This window comes from Pelodiscus sinensis, chromosome 4 (assembly GCF_049634645.1).
Source record: "Pelodiscus sinensis isolate JC-2024 chromosome 4, ASM4963464v1, whole genome shotgun sequence".
Classification (NCBI taxonomy): Eukaryota; Metazoa; Chordata; order Testudines; family Trionychidae; genus Pelodiscus; species Pelodiscus sinensis.
The window spans coordinates 133,899,814-133,920,559 of NC_134714.1; the positions used below are offsets into that span (position 1 = coordinate 133,899,814).

Genomic DNA, 20,746 nt, shown 5'->3' on the forward strand with positions numbered 1-20,746 from the left:
GCCACACACAGCATCACACAACACACTAACGAACCCTGCCACATCTCACAGCCACAGACAACATTCACACGCTGCCACACACACACCACTGTCACACTCAGACACACACAGCATCACACGCTGACACACACAGCCACATTCACACCCTGCCACATTCACAGACAGTGTCAAATATGCTGCCACACCCTGACACACACACAGTGTCACACGCTGACACACACACAGCCACATTCACACTCTGCCACACTCAGACTGCATGACACACATGCTGCCACACACGCAGCCACATTCACACATTGCCCACACTCACAGACACACAACACCACAACGCATGCTGACACATCGTGCCACGTGCATAGACACTGGTACACACTGACACACACACACAACCACATTCACACACTGCCACACTGAGACACACACATGCTGACACACACACTGCCCCCCACACACACTAGCACACACACAGCCACATTCACACACTGCCACACTGAGACACACACAGCATCACACACACAGGCTGACGAACCACTGCCCCCCACACACACTGCCACATTCACACGCTACAACACTCACACACACACACACACACTGTCACACTCTCACACACTCACACACACACACTGCCACATTCACACGCTACCACACTCACACACACACACACACACACACACACACACACTGTCACACTCTCACACACACACACTCTCACACACACACGCTGCCACACTCACGGCCACACAGCGTCACACACGCGGCCCACCCCCACTCTGCCCGGCCCCCCAGACTACAACTCCCAGCGCTCCCCGGGGGGGCCGGCGGGCAGGAGGGGGCAGGGAGCATGCCCAGACCCCCCCTCTCCTGCATCCCCCACCCCGCCCCTTGCTGCATCAGCACCAACCTCCCTCCATCCTTCAGCAGCGGCAGCAGCCTCGGGCGGAGGCGCCTCCCCGCGCTGCAGCCCCCCGCCGCCGGCCAGCGCAGCCATGAAGGACCGCACGCAGGAGCTGCGGAGTGTGAGCGGCCGCGCCGCGCCGGGGCCCTGGGGAGGGGCGTCCCCCGGGGCCATGGGGAGGGGGAGGGATCGCCCCCCAAGCCCCTTCTCTGCGGCGCCCCCCGCCCCGCCCCGCCTAGAGCCCCCGCCCTGTCTGCTTCATAACCCCCCCCCCCGGTATTCCCCCCTTCCCCCTCCCCCGGGCTCCCCCCCCCGGTATTCCCCCCTTCCCCCTCCCCCGGGTTCCCCCCCCCCCCGGTATTTCCCCCTTCCCCCTCCCCGGGCTCCCCCCCCGGTATTCCCCCCTTCCCCCTCCCCCGGGCTCCTCTCCCCAGTATTCCCCCCTTCCCCCTCCCCCGGGCTCCCCCCCCCGGTATTCCCCCCTTCCCCTCCCCCGGGCTCCTCTCCCCAGTATTCCCCCCTTCCCCCTCCCCCGGGCTCCCCCCCCCGGTATTCCCCCCTTCCCCCTCCCCCGGGCTCCTCTCCCCAGTATTCCCCCCTTCCCCCTCCCCCGGGCTCCCCCCCCCGGTATTCCCCCCTTCCCCCTCCCCCGAGCCCCCCCCGGTATTCCCCCCTTCCCCCTCCCCCGGGCTCCCCTCCGGTATTTCCCCCTTCCCCCTCCCCCGGGCTCCCCCCCCGGTATTTCCCCCTTCCCCCTCCCCAAGGCTCCCCCCCCCCGGTATTTCCCCCTTCCCCCCCAGGGCTCCCCCACCCGGGAATCTCACCCCACCCCCGCCCACCCAGAGACCCTGGCTTGTCTGTTTCGAGTAACCCCCCCACCCTCAGTATTTCCCCCTTTCCCCCCCCTCGGCTCCCTCCCCCTGGTATTTCCCCCCCATCCCCTCCAGGGCTCCCCCACCCCCTCCTGGTGCCCAGAGCCCCGGCTTGTCTGTTTCATAACCCCCCCCCCGGTATTTCACCTGTTTCCCCCCCACGGCTCCCTCCCCACCTGGGAATTTCATCCCTTTCCCACCCAGGGCTCCCTCCCCCCCCATCTTTCACTCCACTCCCACCCGCCCAGAGACCCCGGCTTGTCTGTTTCATAACCCCCACCCCCAGTATTTTCCCCTTTTCCCCCCAGGGCTCCCCCCGGTATTTCCCCCTTTCTCCATGGCTCCACCCCCGGTATTGCACCCCTTTCCCAGCCAGGGCTCCCCCCCCATCCCCTCTGGGGGTTTCTGGGAGGATGGGGGGTGGGGAGGAGGAATGCAGTGGGAGGAAAAATATATATGGGGTGATGGAGAAAGAACCACCCCTTTCCCACACACCCCCACTTTCTGTCATGGATCAAGGCGGCAAGGGGGGGGGGGAATATGGGTCTTTGCAAATCTCTCTGGTAAGGAAAAGTCAGGTTCTATTTCTGTCTGTGCGTCCTGGGGGTTATAGTCCTGAGTGTGTCTGTGTGTGTCTGTGTCTGCGTGGACCAGCTGGCCAGTTTCACTCCCCTAATAAAAATCTTGCAGAGGCAGGGAAAATTCTCTCCAACAGGATCCAAGGAGAGAAAGAGAGAGAGAGAGAGAGAGAGAGGAGAGAGAGAGAGTGTGTGTGTGTGTGTGTGTGTGTGTGTGTGTGTGTGTGTGTGTGTGTGTGTGTGACAACAAACACCCAGAGAGAAACATGGTTTAATTACAGCTTGAGGGGGGAATCATTCCGAAATTCCTGGTCGGTTTGCTTTCTGCTTTGCTGCCGGGGGATGGCTGTATGGACAGTGGGACGGATGGAAACACACAGACAATGCTGCTCAGCGGAGTCTAAAATAGCTGGTGGCAAGCGCGCCCTTCTGCAGTGACAGGAGTGGGGGTTGCGAGGCGGGGAAGGCTGGGGGGATGGAGGGACGAGGCAAGGCGGCGAGGAGAGAGACCGCCTGGGATGGAGAGAGCTCTGTTTGCTGCAGGGATGCAGGGCGGGATGGCCAGATGGATGCAGGGATACAGGGCTGGATGCAGGGATGCAGGGCGGGATGGCCAGATGGATGCAGGGATACAGGGCTGGATGCAGGGATGCAGGGCGGGATGGCCAGATGGATGCAGGGATACAGGGCTGGATGCAGGGATACAGGGCTGGATGCAGGGATGCAGGGCGGGATGGCCAGATGGATGCAGGGATGCAGGGCTGGATGCAGGGATACAGGGCTGGATGCAGGGATGCAGGGCAGGATGGCCAGATGGATGCAGGGATGCAGGGCTGGATGCAGGGATACAGGGCTGGATGCAGGGATGCAGGGCGGGATGGCCAGATGGACGCAGGGATGCAGGGCTGGCTGGCGAGCCGGATGGAGGACCAGATGACTCTGCCGCGATTTGGCCGTGTTCCCTTTGCTCTGACGACGGCGAGCTGGAGAAAGGCAGCCAGGCGCAGAGATGGCGATGGGTTCTCCTGGCTGCTCACTGGGGCTTCTCTGGGGATCTATGGCCCTTGCCCCCGGGACTGGCGGGGGGGACAGGGGCAGGGGCCCGAGGCCAGAGGAGGCCCCCAGCCCTGCTCGGCTGCAGGGGCAGGCAGGTGGGCACAGGGAAGATGGCCCGGCTGGCTGCTGGCGCAGTGGGTGCTGGGGCGGGTTTGCTGCAGGAGCGGAGGGGGTACTTTGCTCGGCGGTGGGGAGCGAATGCAGCAGAGAAACACTGGGGGTTGCGGGAGAGTGTGTGACGTGTGTGTGAGTGACGGGTGTGTGTGCTTGTCAGTGTGTGTGTGTGTGTGTGTGACGTGAGTGATGGGTGTGTGACAGTGTGCAGGATGTGTGTCTGACATGTGAGTGTGCCTGTGTAAATCAGTGCCTATGAGTGTGATGTGTGTGTCTAAGTGACAGGCGTGTATCTGTGTGAGTGAGTCTGTGTGTGTGATGGGTGTGTGTCAGTGTGATATGTGTATGTCTAACGTGAGTGTCTGTGTTTTAGTGACAAGTGAGTGCTTCTGTCACTGTGTTTGATATAGGTGAGTGTCTTTGTGATATGTGAGTTTGTGGTGTGTGATGGGTGTGTATCTGTCAGTATGTTTGCGTGAGATGTGTGATAGGTGTGTGTTTGTGTGTGTAGAACGAGTGACAGGTGTGTGTCTATGTGATGTGTGGGAGTATGTGTGTGTGAAACTTGAGTGTGTATGTGCAATGTGTGTGATAAGTGTGTGTGTCTGTGTGGGTGATGGGTTTGTTTCTGTCAGTGTGTGTGATATGTGAGTGTGTGTGATATGTGAGTGTGTGTGTGTGGGTATGAGTGATGGATGTCTTCAGTGTGCGTGTGATGTATGTGTGTGTCTGTGAGCAACAGGTGTGTGTCTATGGTAAGTTTGTGTGATGGGTGTGTCTGAGTGATGAGAGTATAGTTGTGTGTGACATACAATGCGTGTATGTCAGTGTGTGTGATGTGTGTAAGTGCGAAGGAGTGTGTGTGATGTTTTGTCTCTGTGTGAGGCGCAGCTGTGTGTCTAAGTGGGAGATAAGTGTGTGTCAGTGTGTAATGCATGTGTGTGAGAGTGTCTGTGACATATGTCAATGTGCGTGACCAACCATGTGTGTTGTGTCCGTCAGTGTGTGAATTTGTATTTCCATGTATGAGTGACAGGTGTGTGTCAGGGGTGAATGAGGGCATGTGTGAACGGTGTGTGGGTGAACAATGGGTGTGTGATATATGTGAGTGTGTGTGTCAATGGGAGTGGGTGTATAAGAGACAGAGTGGTGTGTAACTGTCAGTGGGAGTGTGTGTGTGAGTGATATATGTGTTTCTGCTGGGAGTGTTTGAGTGATGTTATGTGTGTGTGAGAGAGTGGTGTGTGTGGCTCAGTCAGTTTCAGTGTGTTAGTTTGAGAGAAAGTGAGTGCTGAGAGGGGACCGTGAGTGTCTATGTGTGTCGGTTGGCAAGTGTTGTGAGACAGACTGAGTGTGATGTGTGTGTGCCAGTGCTGGGTGTGCCCATCAGCGTGTGTGTGTGGGTGTCTGGGTGGGTGTGGCTGAGTGGGTTATAAAAGCAGGTACACTGGGTGGGAGGTGTCCACACCAACACACAGGCATGCGCCCACACTCTGACACACTGACACCCCTCACAAAGCTACTGACACACACTCCCCAGCACCCCCCATGCAACGTGCCTAGTGTGCTTTCGTGTGTGTGTGTGTGTGTGCGTGTGCGTGTGCGTGTGTGTGTGTGTGTGCGTGCAGGTTGTGGCCCCACAAAGCTATGCTGCTGGGCTGGCTGAGGGGCTGCTTGCTCAGACAGGGCTGGGCCGTGGGGTGATCCTGGCACGACGGCTCCCACCGGGGGGCACCGGCTGGCATGAGGAGGGCCCACGTTGCCCAGCACAAAGCCACGCACCAGCCACACGTCGCCAGGGGACGGGCAGGGCGAGGATTAGCCAGTTAGGGGCAGACCCCAGGCAGAAAGCCCCCTGCCACACTAGACCCCCTCCTTCCCTGCGCTGGCACAGCTTTCTCGCTGGCGCTGGGCTCTCGGCCGTAGCTGGGTGGTTAGTGGGGGCCTGGGGGTGTCCCCCACCACGGCTCCGCGTTCCTGCCCACCAGTCCCTCCCTGCCAGACCGCTGCAATGCAGGCGCCCGCAAGGGGGTGGGCAGCAGCCATGGGGCGCCTCTGTCACTCCCCATCAATCTCCCCAGCTCAGGGCCCTGGCCCGGCAGGAGGAGTCAGGGCCAAGCCAGGCTGGGGGGAGGCGCTTGGCTGGGGTCGGGGCCTTTTGCACTGGGTTTTATTGGCTCAGCAGGAAGGTTTCACCGTAAGGGGCGGGGGAAGGTACCTCAGCATGCGGACACAGCCAGCCTCTCTCCCCCCACCCCTCCCAATATCCACCACAGTCTCCCTCTGAAACACACACGCTCCCTTGCTCTCCAGCAGCCCCCCAGCACATGCACAGTCTCTCACACACGCACAATCGCTCTCCAGCACAATCACATGCGCTCAGACACACACCCACACTCTCATGCACACAGGCCCACACAACCTCTTACACAGATACTCCAACACACAGAGAAACACACAAACCTTCGCCCACCCACACAACACACAGCCTTTCTCTCTCCCAGTCACACAGACAAGTGCTATCCCTCTCCAACACACACACACACACACACACACACACACACACACACACACACACACACACACACTGTCTCCACCAACCCGCTCAGCCCTTAGACCACAGAGCCAGAATTGGGGAGCGGTTCAAAGCCCCTCCCGGCCCGGCAGCTCAGAGCCCGGCACCTCTGGGTTCAGCACATCACTTATGAATGTAAAAGAAGTATTTGCCCCGGTACCAATTTAACTGCACATTGAGCCCAGGCGCTGGAGGCGACTGGGTCCTGCCAGGCCTGCAGCACAGGGCTGGGCCCCCCAAAGCAGTAGATGTACAGACTGGACAGGAGCAGGGAATGAATTTGGGTCACCCAGCAGGGAGGGAGCATAGGCTCTGGGTCCCCTCCAGGACAGGGAACAGAAAGGGGAGATTAGAAGATTTGGAAGACCCATCTCCATATACCCCATCCAACCATCCCATCCTCCACCCCATATCCCCTCTGTCTTTGTACCCATCTCCATACACCCCTTCATCTCTCCATCCCTCTGTCTGTCTCCCCATCCCTCCCTCCCCCTCGATCCTCCATCCATCCCTCTATCCATCCATCCCTCCCTCCCCCTCGATCCTCCATCCATCCCTCTATCCATCCCTCCCTCCCCCTCGATCCTCCACCCATCCCTCTATCCATCCCTCCCTCCCCCTCGATCCTCCATCCATCCCTCTATCCATCCCTCCCTCCCCCTCGATCCACCATCCATCCCTCTACCCATCCATCCCTCCCTCCCCCTCGATCCTCCATCCATCCCTCTACCCATCCATCCCTCCCTCCCCCTCGATCCTCCATCCATCCCTCTATCCATCCATCCCTCCCCCTCGATCCTCCATCCATCCCTCTACCCATCCATCCCTCCCTCCCCCTCGATCCTCCATCCATCCCTCTACCCATCCATCCCTCCCTCCCCCTCAATCCTCCATCCATCCCTCTACCCATCCATCCCTCCCTCCCCCTCAATCCTCCATCCATCCCTCTACCCATCCATCCCTCCCTCCCCCTCAATCCTCCATCCATCCCTCTACCCATCCATCCCTCCCTCCCCCTCAATCCTCCATCCATCCCTCTACCCATCCATCCCTCCCTCCCCCTCGATCCACCATCCATCCCTCTACCCATCCATCCCTCCCTCCCCCTCGATCCACCATCCATTCCTCTACCCATCCATCCCTCCCTCCCCCTCAATCCTCCATCCATCCCTCTACCCATCCATCCCTCCCTCCCCCTCGATCCTCCATCCATTCCTCTACCCATCCATCCCTCCCTCCCCCTCGATCCTCCATCCATCCCTCCCTCCCCCTCGATCCTCCATCCATCCCTCCCTCCCCCTCGATCCTCCATCCATCCCTCTATCCATCCCTCCCTCCCCCTCGATCCTCCATCCATCCCTCTACCCATCCATCCCTCCCTCCCCCTCGATCCTCCATCCATCCCTCTATCCATCCATCCCTCCCTCCCCCTCGATCCACCATCCATCCCTCTACCCATTCATCCCTCCCTCCCCCTCGATCCACCATCCATTCCTCTACCCATCCATCCCTCCCCCTCGATCCTCCATCCATCCCTCTACCCATCCATCCCTCCCTCCCCCTCGATCCTCCATCCATTCCTCTACCCATCCATCCCTCCCTCCCCCTCGATCCACCATCCATTCCTCTATCCATCCATCCCTCCCTCCCCCTCGATCCTCCATCCATCCCTCCCTCCCCCTCGATCCTCCATCCATCCCTCTACCCATCCATCCCTACCTCCCACTCGAGCCTCCATCCATCCCTCCCTCCCCCTCGATCCTCCATCCATCCCTCTATCCATCCCTCCCTCCCCCTCGAACCTCCATCCATCCCTCCCCCTCGATCCTCCATCCATCCCTTTATCCATCCATCCCTCCCTCCCCCTCGATCCTCCATCCATCCCTCTATCTACCCATCCCTCCCTCCCCCTCGATCCTCCATCCATCCCTCTATCCATCCATCCCTCCCTCTCCCTCGATCCTCCATCCATCCCTCTATCTACCCATCCCTCCCTCCCCCTCGATCCTCCATCCATCCCTCTATCCATCCATCCCTCCCTCCCCCTCGATCCTCCATCCATCCCTCTATCCATCCATCCCTCCCTCTCCCTCGAACCTCCATCCATCCCTCTATCCATCCCTCCCTCCCCCTCGATCCTCCATCCATCCCTCTATCTACCCATCCCTCCCTCCCCCTCGATCCTCCATCCATCCCTCTATCCATCCATCCATCCCTCTCCCTCGATCCTCCATCCATCCCTCTATCTACCCATCCCTCCCTCTCCCTCGATCCTCCATCCATCCCTCTATCTACCCATCCCTCCCTCTCCCTCGATCCTCCATCCATCCCTCCCTCCCCCTCGATCCTCCATCCATCCCTCTACCCATCCATCCCTCCCTCCCCCTCGATCCTCCATCCATCCCTCTATCCATCCATCCCTCCCTCTCCCTCGATCCTCCATCCATCCATCCCTCCCTCTCCCTCGATCCTCCATCCATCCCTCCCTCTCCCTCGATCCTCCATCCATCCCTCCCTCCCCCTCGATCCTCCATCCATCCCTCTATCCATCCCTCCCTCCCCCTCGATCCTCCATCCATCCCTCTATCCATCCATCCCTCCCTCCCCCTCGATCCTCCATCCATCCCTCTATCCATCCCTCCCTCCCCCTCGATCCTCCATCCATCCCTCTATCCATCCCTTTATCCATCCATTCATCCCTCCCTCTCCCTCGATCCTCCATCCATCCCTCTATCTACCCGTCCCTCCCTCCCCCTCAATCCTCCATCCATCCCTCTATCCATCCATCCCTCCCTCCCCCTCGATCCTCCATCCATCCCTCTATCCATCCATCCCTCCCTCCCCCTCGATCCTCCATCCATCCCTCTATCCATCCCTCCCTCCCCCTCGATCCTCCATCCATCCCTCTATCCATCCCTTTATCCATCCATCCATCCCTCCCTCTCCCTCGATCCTCCATCCATCCCTCTATCTACCCGTCCCTCCCTCCCCCTCAATCCTCCATCCATCCCTCTATCCATCCATCCCTCCCTCCCCCTCGATCCTCCATCCATCCCTCTATCCATCCCTCCCTCCCCCTCGATTCTCCATCCATCCCTCTACCCATCCCTCCCTCCCCCTCGATCCTCCATCCATCCCTCTATCCATCCATCCCTCCCTCTCCCTCGATCCTCCATCCATCCCTCTATCCATCCCTCCCTCCCCCTCGATTCTCCATCCATCCCTCTACCCATCCCTCCCTCCCCCTCGATCCTCCATCCATCCCTCTATCCATCCATCCCTCCCTCTCCCTCGATCCTCCATCCATCCCTCTATCTACCCGTCCCTCCCTCCCCCTCAATCCTCCATCCATCCCTCTATCCATCCATCCCTCCCTCCCCCTCGATTCTCCATCCATCCCTCTACCCATCCCTCCCTCCCCCTCGATCCTCCATCCATCCCTCTATCCATCCATCCCTCCCTCCCCCTCGATCCTCCATCCATCCCTCCCTCCCCCTCGATCCTCCATCCATACCTCCATCCATCCCTCCCTCCCCCTCGATCCTCCATCCATCCCTCTATCCATCCCTCCCTCCCCCTCGATCCTCCATCCATCCCTCTATCCATCCATCCATCCCTCCCCCTTGATCCTCCATCCATCCCTCTATCCATCCATCCATCCCTCCCCCTCGATCCTCCATCCATTCCTCTATCCATCCATCCCTCCCCCTCGATCCTCCATCCATCCCTCTATCCATCCCTCCTTCCCTCTCCCTCGATCCTCCATCGATCCCTCTATCTCCCCATCCCTCCCTCCCCATCTGTCCTCCATCCCTTCCTCTACCCATCCCTCCCTCCCCATATATCCTCATATATCCATCCATCCTCATATATCCTCCATCCGTCCATCCCCTTATTTCCTTGATCTATCTGTCCTTCCCCATATTTCCTCCAGCTCTCCATCCATCTATCCATCCATCCATCCCCATATTTCCTCCATCCATCCATCCACCCATCCATCTCCATATGTCCACTCTAACTATCCTATCTATCAAGACAGACAGCCCCATCCACCTCCTCAGTCTGTCCTCTGATCCCTCCATCCCTCCATCCATCCATCCATCCCCATACACCCCACCCATCATCTGTCATTCTATCCATCCCCATATGCTCCTTCTCCTTCCCCTGCCATCCATCCCCATACACCCCCCGTCTGTCTCTCTGTCCATTCATCCTCCTCTCTCCCTCTCTCTGACTGTCTCTCACAAACAAGCCCTGTGAGGAGGAAGTGGGGTCAGAGCAGGTTGGGGGCTGGCCGGGAGCCAGGATTCCTGTGTGCTGCGCCGACTCTGGGAGGGCAGTGGGGTCTAGTGGTTAGAGCAGAGGTGGTCTCTGGGGGAGAACCCTTTTGGGGGGAGGGGGTCAGGCCGGCGGGGCGGAGCAGCAGGGCAGCAGTGGTGGCACAAGCAGCCATTAAGCTGTTTAAGTGGCTCCGTATTTGGGCAGCCGAGTCTTTTTTTAGCCCAGTGTTGTGACGCTGGCGCGCTGGGCTTTCCTCCGCCAGCGAGGGGAGGGCAGTATTGCTAAATCTGCTGTTTGCCTCTCAAGGGCTGGGAGCGTGCGAGCCGGAGAACAAGAGCGATAACACTAATTATGATCAAGAATTACTCCGCAGAAGCAGCCCGGCACTTGGGGCATGTCAGCGTCGCTCCCTGGCACTGAGATGCAGCTGCCTCTGGGGTGGGGCGGGGCAGCTGTTTAACAGCTGTATGGGAGGGGACTGCTTCTACCATGCGGCCCTTCACTCCTGGTAGATAACCCAGGAGTCCTGGCTCCCAGCCCCCCTCAGCTCTAACCACTAGATCCCACTCCCCTCCCAGGGGTCTAGCCCACAAGGCTAGAGAGGCGCAGTTGAAGATGGAGAGATGCCCCAATATACACAATATACAGCCACGCTGGGGTACATCACTTGCATGTGTCACACAATACGTAACCAAAAGCCACAAGTGGGCACAAAAACACACAACTAGGCAAACACACCAACGTGCACACACGCGCGTCTGCTCCCGGGGAGCCTCCTGCCGCTCTGCGTGGAAAGTGTAACCCCCGGCATTTTCAGCACTTACACGTTTAGTTAAACACATTTTAACATCTCTGGGCACTGGGCCAGCCCTGCCTGCCAGGGGAGAGCGCCCCCTGCTGAGCCTGCCCCACTTCCTGCCCCACAGCGCCCCCTAGTGCTGCACTGGGGCATTGGGCCAGCCCTGCCTGCCAGGGGAGAGCGCCCCCTGCTGAGCCTGCCCCACTTCCTGCCCCACAGCGCCCCCTAGTGCTGCACTGGGGCATTGGGCCAGCCCTGCCTGCCAGGGGAGAGCGCCCCCTGCTGAGCCCTGTCCCACTTCCTGCCCCACAGCGCCCCCTAGTGCTGCACTGGGGCATTGGGCCAGCCCTGCCTGACAAGGGAGAGCGCCCCCTGCTGAGCCTGCCCCGCTTCCTGCCCCACAGCGCCCCCTAGTGCTGCACTGGGGCACTGGGCCAGCCCTGCCTGACAAGGGAGAGCGTCCCCTGCTGAGCCCTGTCCTACTTCCTGCCCCACAGCGCCCCCTAGTGCTGCACTGGGGCATTGGGCCAGCCCTGCCTGCCAGGGAAGAGCACCCCCTGCTGAGCCCTGTCCCACTTCCTGCCCCACAGCGCCCCCTAGTGCTGCACTGGGGCACTGGGCCAGCCCTGCCTGCCAGGAGAGAGCGCCCCCTGCGGAGCCCTGTCCCACTTCCTGCCCCACAGCGCCCCCTAGTGCTGCACTGGGGCACTGGGCCAGCCCTGTCTGCTGGGGGAGAGCGCCCCCTGCTGAGCCCTATCCCACTTCCTGCCCCACAGCGCCCCCTAGTGCTGCACTGGGGCAATGGGCCAGCCCTGCCTGCCAGGGGATAGTGTGCCCTACAGGGCCCTATCCCACAGCGCCCCCTAGTGCCATGCTGGGGCACTGGCCAGCCCTACCTGCCAGGAGAGAGCACCCCCTGCTGGGTCCCTGCCTGCCCCACAGCGTCCCCTAGCGCCACCGTAGGGCATTGCAGTCAGCACTGACGCCACTCCGCAGGCTGTCTATTTTGGCGACGACCGGTTCCTGGAAGGACAATGGGAATGTGATAGTCCCCCAAGCAGAGGATGCGCTCCCCTCCCCGCCCGGCCTTCTCCCAGCCACCGGAGCGTGTGCGTCTATGTCACCGCTCCAACACGCTGCATGGTGACCTTGGAGTGAAGGAGAGGCCATGAGAGAGGCGAGCCTGAATGCCCTCCTGGCGAGACACACAGCCCCTTCCCAGTGCCTCTCCTCTGCCTCTCCATGCCTCTTCCCCCCCCAGTACCTTTGGGACCCCCATCTTTTCCCAGCTTTGGGGGGATGGGTCTTTCTCCCCCAGCTCTGGGGTGGGACCCCCCTGGCCCATGTCGGCATGCGCTCTGCAGCTCTGGGGCTCTGCACAGCACGCATAGGCCACCCAGGGGACAGGGGAAGAAATGTTTCCAGACTGCTGCTCCAGAACACGTCGCCCAGAGTCAGATCAAGTTTGGGAGAGCGTCTTATATAAGTGGAGTGTGAGCCTGGCCTAGCCAGGGCTGCGAGGAGAGCCGTGGGAGGGGGAGCAGGGAACACACAGACAGACAGACAGACAGATTAGATAGAGTGTAGCGGGAAGAGACAGGGCGGCGTCGGGATGGATACAAGTGGGGTTAAATAATTGCTTTTTTTTAAACTAATTTTGATCAATCTACACATTTTTCCTCCAATTTTCATATGTCAGTGCAGACAAGTCTACTTCAAGCTCTCGGGCCTGGTTGTCTTTACTTTGCTCCGCTGTCAATTTCGGTTGCTGTCGATGGCAATAGCTCTTCCATTGATTTGCCTGCGTGTGTGCGCGGTGAAATCAATGTTTATCAATAAAATATGAATCCTTCCAAGGCTAGATCAGAGGCTCTGTACCTTTCCTGACGTGCATACCCCTTTTGATTTGCCTTGCAAGCCCCTCATGTGTCACCTCATTTAAAAATGACTTCTTTACAAAATCAGACATAACAATACCACAGTGTCCCAGCGTACTACTACCGCCCAATGGCTGGCTTTCTCGTTTTTACTCGAGGATTATACAGGAAATCGTCTGGAATATAAAGACGGTGCTTACGTTTCAGGGTGTAGTAAGGGGAAGGTGAAGGGTTAGTTTACAGGCTAGTTAATTAGTTGCTCCCCGCCCCCCTTGCTGCCTCTGTCAGATAGAGGCAGCAAGGGGGGGAGAAAAGGGGGTATTTCAAAGCGGCAGCAGCACTCGAAGCCTGGGGCCAGACCCTGGGCTCCGCATGGCGCTGCCACTTTGAAACACGCGTGCAGCCCGGGGCCAGCTGGGGTGTCCCCAGGCTGCACACGGCGTTTCAAAGCAGCAGCGCCGCGGGGAACCCGGGACCAGCTGGGGACTCCCCCGCTGACCCCAGGCTCCGTGTGGTACCGCCACTTTGAAACGCCGCAGGGAGCCCAGTGTCCGACGCCCCGCAGCGTTTCAAAGCGGCAGCGCCGTACGGAGCCCGGGAAGGGGAGTGGGGTATGGAGGGTTAGAACTGGGAGGGATAGGGGTCGGGATTGCTGGGTTCTGGTCTTAGCACTGCGTGACTTTGTCCCAGCCTCTTTGGTGCTCTGTGCCTCAGTTTCCCCCATTGCTGCTGTAGATCTGTTCCTTCCTTGGGCCGGGCTGACTTTAGTATTTGGGGGGAGGGTTGGATGGGGGAACCCAGTGTAACCTTCCCCTTAATCTCTTGCCTCCCAAATCCCGCTTCCAGGGTGTGTAGAGCTGCATAGGCCTCACAGGCCATGGTGAGAAATGTGGGCCCATAGCACAGCATCACAAGGGGGCGGCTAGCAACAGGACCGGGGGTGGGAGATCAAGTCGTACCCCCACTGTGCTCCCCTGGGGACATATGAAGGCAATGCAGTGCGTTGGGGTAGATAGATAAGATGCTGGATGGATGGGCGTACGTGGGGGGAGAGACGGGGATCCATTTTTACCCAGAATGCCAGTTGAAAAGGGACCCGGCCAGCTCCGGTCAGCACTGCCGACTAGGCAGTTCAAACGCCGGCCGGTGGTGCAGCGGGACCCGTGCTCGGCCCCCTGCCTGGCCTGGCTCTGTGTGGCTCCCAGAAGCGATTGCCAGGTCCTTGCAGCCGCTGGTACATGAGCCGCTGGGCGTGCTGCTCCTCCCCGAGTCCCGGCTTCGCAGCTCCCATTGGCCAGGAACCGCAACCAATGGGAGCTGCAGGGCAGCACCTCAGGGCAGCATACAGAGCTTCCCTAGTAGCCCATGTGCCTAGGGCCACAAGGGCCCTGGTCCCACTCCCTGAGAGCCCCCGTAAGTGCTGCCAGGACTCGGCCCCCCAAATCCCCTCCTGCCCCAGCCCTGAGCCCCCTCCTGCACCCCAAAGCCCACATCCCCAGCCTGCACCCCCAGCGATGAGCAGGCTGGCAACCCTCGGAGAACCAGCAGAGTTGTGGGGGAGGGAGTTCAGGCCTCGAACCGGGGGAGGCGCTGCAGACAGTTGCAGTGCACAGGCCATATCTTCCTTCACTGCGTATCCTACATTGGAGGACAACTGCTGCGCTCCACCCTAGACGTGGCTGCATCCGAGCACGGGGCAAACCATGTCTGCACCGCGGCGCTGCACAGCTGTTCCCCAGCGGTCCCGTCCCCCCAGAGGAGGCTGCATCTCAGGGCTACAACCTCCCTGCAAATTGCTCGAAGGCGGTCGCTGGGCTCAGTGTGCAAAGCCTCTTACCTCTTCCCTTGCCTCCTCCCCAGGCCAAAGACAGCGACGATGAAGAAGAGGTGGTTCACGTGGACCGGGACCATTTTATGGATGAATTCTTTGAGCAGGTAGGAGAGGAAGGGCAGTTTTTCAGAGGAGAGGTGCCCCACCCCAGCACTGGCTGCAGCGCCCGGCCTGCTGGTCCCGTGTAACCTGGAATAACTCCGGCCGAGGCAGGCGGTTCGGAAGTAGAGTGCAGCTGGCGTCATTAATATGCAGACAGGGTGATTAATATGCAAAGGCGCTCCCTAATGATGCAGTTTGTCCTTCGCAGGCAGGTGGTGGTGTCATAAATTACACACCTGGCCTAGGTAATACAGCAGCCATGGGCGGGGGCAGGAGGAATAGCACAGCCAGCCTGGCAGTCCCTTTCCCACGGCACGGCGCTAGGGGCCGATGTGGGGCAAGATCCAGGGCTGCAGTGCAGCACCGCCTGGAGGCACGCTGGGGCAGTATGGTCTGTACTGCCTGCCGGGGAGAGCGTCCCCTGCTGGGCCCTGCCCCACTGTCTGCCCCACAGCGCCCCCTAGCACCACCCTGGGGCACTGGGCCAGCCCTGCCTGCCCGGGGAGAGCGCCCCCTGCTGGGCCCTGCCCTGCTCCCTGCCCCACAGCGCCCCCTAGCACCACCCTGGGGCACTGGGCCAGCCCTGCCTGCCCGGGGAGAGCGCCCCCTGCTGGGCCCTGCCCTGCTCCCTGCCCCACAGCGCCCCCTAGCGCCACCCTGGGGCACTGGGCCAGCCCTGCCTACCCGGGGAGAGCGCCCCCTGCTGGGCCCTGCCCTGCTCCCTGCCCCACAGCGCCCCCTAGCGCTACCCTGGGGCACTGGGCCAGCCCTGCCTGCCCGGGGAGAGCGCCCTCTGCTGGGCCCTGCCCTGCTCCCTGCCCCACAGCGCCCCCTAGTGCCACTCCAGGGAACTGGGCCAGCCCTGCCTGCCCAGGGAGAGCGCCCCCTGCTGGGCCCTGCCCTGCTCCCTGTAGCCCAGCGCCCCCTGCTGCTGTGCCTGGCGAGTGCAGCGCGCCCGGGCGTGAGCCTGTCTGTCCTTCCCCAGGTGGAAGAGATCCGGGGCTGCATAGAGAAGCTGTCGGAGGATGTGGAGCAGGTGAAGAAGCAGCACAGCGCCATCCTGGCTGCTCCCAACCCAGACGAGAGTGAGTCCGGGTGCCCCAGGCCCATCGCTTCCCCGCCCTGCTTGGCAGAGGGGGACAGAACTTGGACCTACCCATGTCCCCTCCATTGCTCCTTCCTCCATCTTCTCGCCCGCTCCCCCTTCACCCGTCCCTCTCCCTGCATGTCTGCCCCCCGCCCTGCCATTCACGCCTCCCCTCATCGCCCCCCGCCATCGCTCCCCCATTCGTCATCCGCCCCCCCGCCCTGCCATTCACGCCTCCCCTCATCGCCCCCCGCCATCGCTCCCCCATTCGTCATCCGCCTGCCAACTAACCCTCCGTCCATCCCTCCATCCACCTGCCCCACGGCCGCCCCTCCGCCCTCCACTGCCCCCGCCTGTTAGGAGCAGCTCTCTGCAGTCGCCCCTTATTCCCCAGCAGCTCCGGCCCCGAAGGATTCCCGGGGGGCCCACCCGGAGCCTCTCAGAGGAGCAGGGTGCTGGGAACGTGGCCACACCCCCAGAGGGCACGGACCAGGGGGAAGGGGGGGTCCCTGGAGCCACCAGGAGGCTCTCAGGGGCACAGGGGGCCTCTCCCCAGGGAGGAGGGGTCGTGGGGGAGAACCTTCACTCCAATGCGCCTCTCTCCCCGGCAGAGACCAAGCAGGAGCTGGAGGACCTCACGGCCGACATCAAGAAAACGGCCAACAAGGTGCGCTCCAAGTTGAAAGGTAAGAGCCCAGGTGGCCGTACTGGCTGGCCTTGTGCCCCCACCCCTGCGGGGGTATCACTCTGCCCTGACAAATAGCCCCTCCCTCCAGACTGTGGGGGGGGGGGGCGTATCTGGCTCTGATCCTGCTCTTCGGGTCTCTCCACAGCCATCGAGCAGAGCATTGAGCAGGAAGAGGGGCTGAACCGATCCTCGGCCGACCTACGGATCCGTAAAACACAGGTAGCCCTCCGCCCTCCACCCCCACACGCAGGGATCCCTCCGCCCTCGCCCTCCACCCCCACACGCAGGGATCCCTCCGCCCTCGCCCTCCACCCCCACACGCAGGGATCCCTCCACCCTCGCCCTCCACCCCCACACGCAGGGATCCCTCCACCCTCGCCCTCCACCCCCACACGCAGGGATCCCTCCGCCCTCGCCCTCCACCCCCAGACGCAGGGATCCCTCCGCCCTCGCCCTCCACCCCCACACACAGAGATCCCTCCGCCCTCGCCCTCCACCCCCACACGCACGGATCCCTCCGCCCTCGCCCTCCACCCCCCCACGCAGGGATCCCTCCACCCTCCACCCCCACACGCAGGGATCCCTCCGCCCTCCACCCCCACACGCAGGGATCCCTCCGCCCTCGCCCGCCACCCCCCCCACGCAGGGATCCCTCCGCCCTCGCCCTCCACCCCCACACGCAGGGATCCCTCCGCCCTCGCCCTCCACCCCCACACACAGGGATCCCTCCGCCCTCGCCCTCCACCCCCACATGCAGGGATCCCTCCGCCCTCGCCCTCCACCCCCACACGCAGGGATCCCTCCGCCCTCGCCCTCCACCCCCACACGCAGGGATCCCTCCGCCCTCGCCCTCCACCCCCACACGCAGGGATCCCTCCGCCCTCGCCCTCCACCCCCACACGCAGGGATCCCTCCGCCCTCGCCCTCCACCCCCACATGCAGGGATCCCTCCGCCCTCGCCCTCCACCCCCACATGCAGGGATCCCTCCGCCCTCGCCCTCCACCCCCACACGCAGGGATCCCTCCGCCTTCGCCCTCCACCCCCACACGCAGGGATCCCTCCGCCCTCCACCCCCACACGCAGGGATCCCTCCACCCTCGCCCTCCACCCCCACACGCAGGGATCCCTCCGCCCTCCACCCCCACACGCAGGGATCCCTCCACCCTCGCCCTCCACCCCCACACACAGGGATCCCTCCACCCTCGCCCTCCACCCCCACACGCACGGATCCCTCCGCCCTCGCCCTCCACCCCCACACGCAGGGATCCCTCCGCCCTCCACCCCCACACGCAGGGATCCCTCCGCCTTCGCCCTCCACCCCCACACGCAGGGATCCCTCCGCCCTCGCCCTCCACCCCCACACGCAGGGATCCCTCCACCCTCGCCCTCCACCCCCACACGCACGGATCCCTCCGCCCTCGCCCTCCACCCCCACACGCATGGATCCCTCCGCCCTCGCCCTCCACCCCCACACGCAGGGATCCCTCCACCCTCGCCCTCCACCCCCACACGCAGGGATCCCTCCGCCCTCGCCCTCCACCCCCACACGCACGGATCCCTCCACCCTCGCCCTCCACCCCCACACGCAGGGATCCCTCCGCCCTCGCCCTCCACCCCCACACGCAGGGATCCCTCCACCCTCGCCCTCCACCCCCACACGCAGGGATCCCTCCGCCCTCGCCCGTCCACACACACGCAGGGATCCCTCCGCCCTCGCCCTTCACCCCCACACGCAGGGATCCCTCCGCCCTCGCCCTCCACCCCCACATGCAGGGATCCCTCCGCCCTCGCCCTCCACCCCCAGACGCAGGGATCCCTCCGCCCTCGCCCTCCACCCCCACACGCAGGGATCCCTCCGCCCTCGCCCTCCACCCCCACATATAGGTATCCCTCTGCCTTCCCCTTTCCCTTCCAGACGCAGGTATCTCTCTGCCCTCGCCCTTCCACCCCCACACACAGGTATCCCTCACCCTCCACCCTCACACACAGGGATCCCTCCACCTTCCCGTTTCCCCTCCAGACACAGGTTGCCCTCTGTCTCCCTGCCCCCAAAATCCCCCCTTCCATTAAGTCAAGCCAGGTGGCTCCCAGTGACAGCCGGTGCCATGAGCTTCTGCCACCGAAAAAAATGGTCCCTCCCCATGCACTGCGCCTCTCACGGTGTTTCCCCGCCCCTCAGCACTCCACCCTGTCCCGTAAGTTCGTGGAGGTGATGACCGAGTACAACGCCACCCAGTCCAAGTACCGGGACCGCTGCAAGGATCGGATCCAGAGGCAACTGGAAATAAGTACGTCTGGATAGTGGGAGGAGGGGCTGTGGTTGTGTGTGTGTAAGACACATAGCGACACTCCCCTGCGGGCGGGAATCAGGGCAGGGTGGGGGAGATGCACACCCTCACTGCACTAACTCTAATGCCCCAGGGCGCACTAGGGGGCGCTGTGGGGCAGGGAGTGGGGCAGGGCCCAGCAGGGGGCACTCTCCCCTGTCAGGAAGGGATGGGATATGCCCCAGGGTGGCACTAGGGGGCGCTGTGGGGCAGGGAGCAGGGCAGGGCCCTGCAGGGGGTTCTCTCCCCTGGCAGGCAGGATTGGCCCAGTGCCCCAGTGCAGAGCTAGGGGGCGCTGCGGGGCAGGGAGTGGGGCAGGGCCCTGCAGGGGGTGCTCTCCCCTGGCAGGCAGGGCCGGCCCAATGCCCCAGTGCAGAGCTAGAGGGCGCTGCAGGGCAGGGAGCGGGGCAGGGCCCAGAAGGGGGTTCTCTCCCCTAGCAGGCAGGGCTGGCCCAGTGCCCCAGGGCAGTGCTAGGGGGCGCTGTGGGGCAGGGAGCGGGGCAGGGCCCAGCAGGTGGCGCTCTCCCCTGGCAGGCAGGGCTGGCCCAATGCCCCAGGGAGGCACTAGGGGGTGCTGTGAGGAGGGCTCAGCAGGGGGTAGTCTCCACTGGCTGGCAGGACTCATCCTAGTGCCCCCATGAGGTGCCAGGGGGCACAGGTTTTGCATCCATTAGCCCTGGAACAATGGGCCAAGGCCTCTTACGTCCCGTCCCCTTCACAGCTGGCCGAACAACCACCAACGAGGAGCTGGAGGACATGCTGGAGAGCGGCAAATTGGCAATTTTCACTGATGATGTAGGTGTCGGGACTGCAGCGCTGGGCATGCATTGGCAACGGGGCTTGCCTGGGAGACGGAGTCAATAGCCCCGGGAGGCTGCGAGGAGAAGGGTGGGGATCTAGGAGAGGGGTATTCCCAAGGCCCCAGTGCTGGGTTAGGGGGTGCTGGCCCACTGAGGCCAATTTCATTTCAGCTCAGGGCAGGAGTTCCCCGTGCAGCGTCGGCCGTGACCCTGCTGCCCCAGCCCAGAGGTGGCTGCATTTCAGCCACGAGCGAGCACTAGAAGGCCCTGCGGGAAGGTGGGCTGCTCACTTCTATGATCCCCACACCGTCCCGCTTCCACAGATCAAAATGGACTCACAGATGACGAAACAGGCTCTGAACGAGATCGAGACCCGGCATAACGAGATCATCAAACTGGAGACCAGCATCCGGGAACTGCACGACATGTTTGTGGATATGGCGATGCTGGTGGAGAGCCAGGTTAGAACCGGCAGCATTCGGGATCTAGAGTGGGCCTCAGCCTAGAACCCGCAGCGTTCTGGATCTAGAGTGGGCCTCAGCCTAGAACCTGCAGCGTTCGGGATCTAGAGTGGGCCTCAGCCTAGAACCCGCAGCGTTCTGGATGATGGAACACGTGAGCTGGGGCTGAGAACCAGCCAAGTTCTGGTCCTTGGAGCCCAGGAGCCCTTTTCTACAGCCCAAAGCCTTCTGTGCCATAGAAACCATGCAGTATAATCCGGCTCCCAAAGAGCTCTGGATGGCAGGACCCATAAATGGTGTACTACAACATCCAGAGTTCTAGACCGTGGGGCCCATGGCCTTCTGCGTCCTAGAACCCGTGTACTCTAGAACCAGAAGAGTTGTGGAGCGTGGCGCTCATTA

The 20,746-nt window shown here is 62.1% G+C and overlaps 1 protein-coding gene across 2 annotated transcripts in view; it reads left to right on the forward strand.

The window, feature by feature from the left end:
* Nucleotides 1-858: 858 nt before the first annotated feature.
* STX1B (syntaxin 1B) overlaps nt 859-20,746 on the forward strand; it is a 34,674-nt gene continuing 14,786 nt past the window's right edge. For both annotated transcript variants that reach the window (XM_075928701.1, XM_075928702.1), the window contains exons 1-8: nt 859-1,016; nt 14,908-14,982; nt 15,966-16,065; nt 16,679-16,753; nt 16,901-16,974; nt 18,936-19,044; nt 19,805-19,878; nt 20,207-20,344. In XM_075928701.1, coding sequence (XP_075784816.1) covers nt 987-1,016; nt 14,908-14,982; nt 15,966-16,065; nt 16,679-16,753; nt 16,901-16,974; nt 18,936-19,044; nt 19,805-19,878; nt 20,207-20,344 — 675 coding nt within the window. In that variant the 5' untranslated portion in view covers nt 859-986. The remainder of the gene's footprint in view (nt 1,017-14,907; nt 14,983-15,965; nt 16,066-16,678; nt 16,754-16,900; nt 16,975-18,935; nt 19,045-19,804; nt 19,879-20,206; nt 20,345-20,746) is intronic.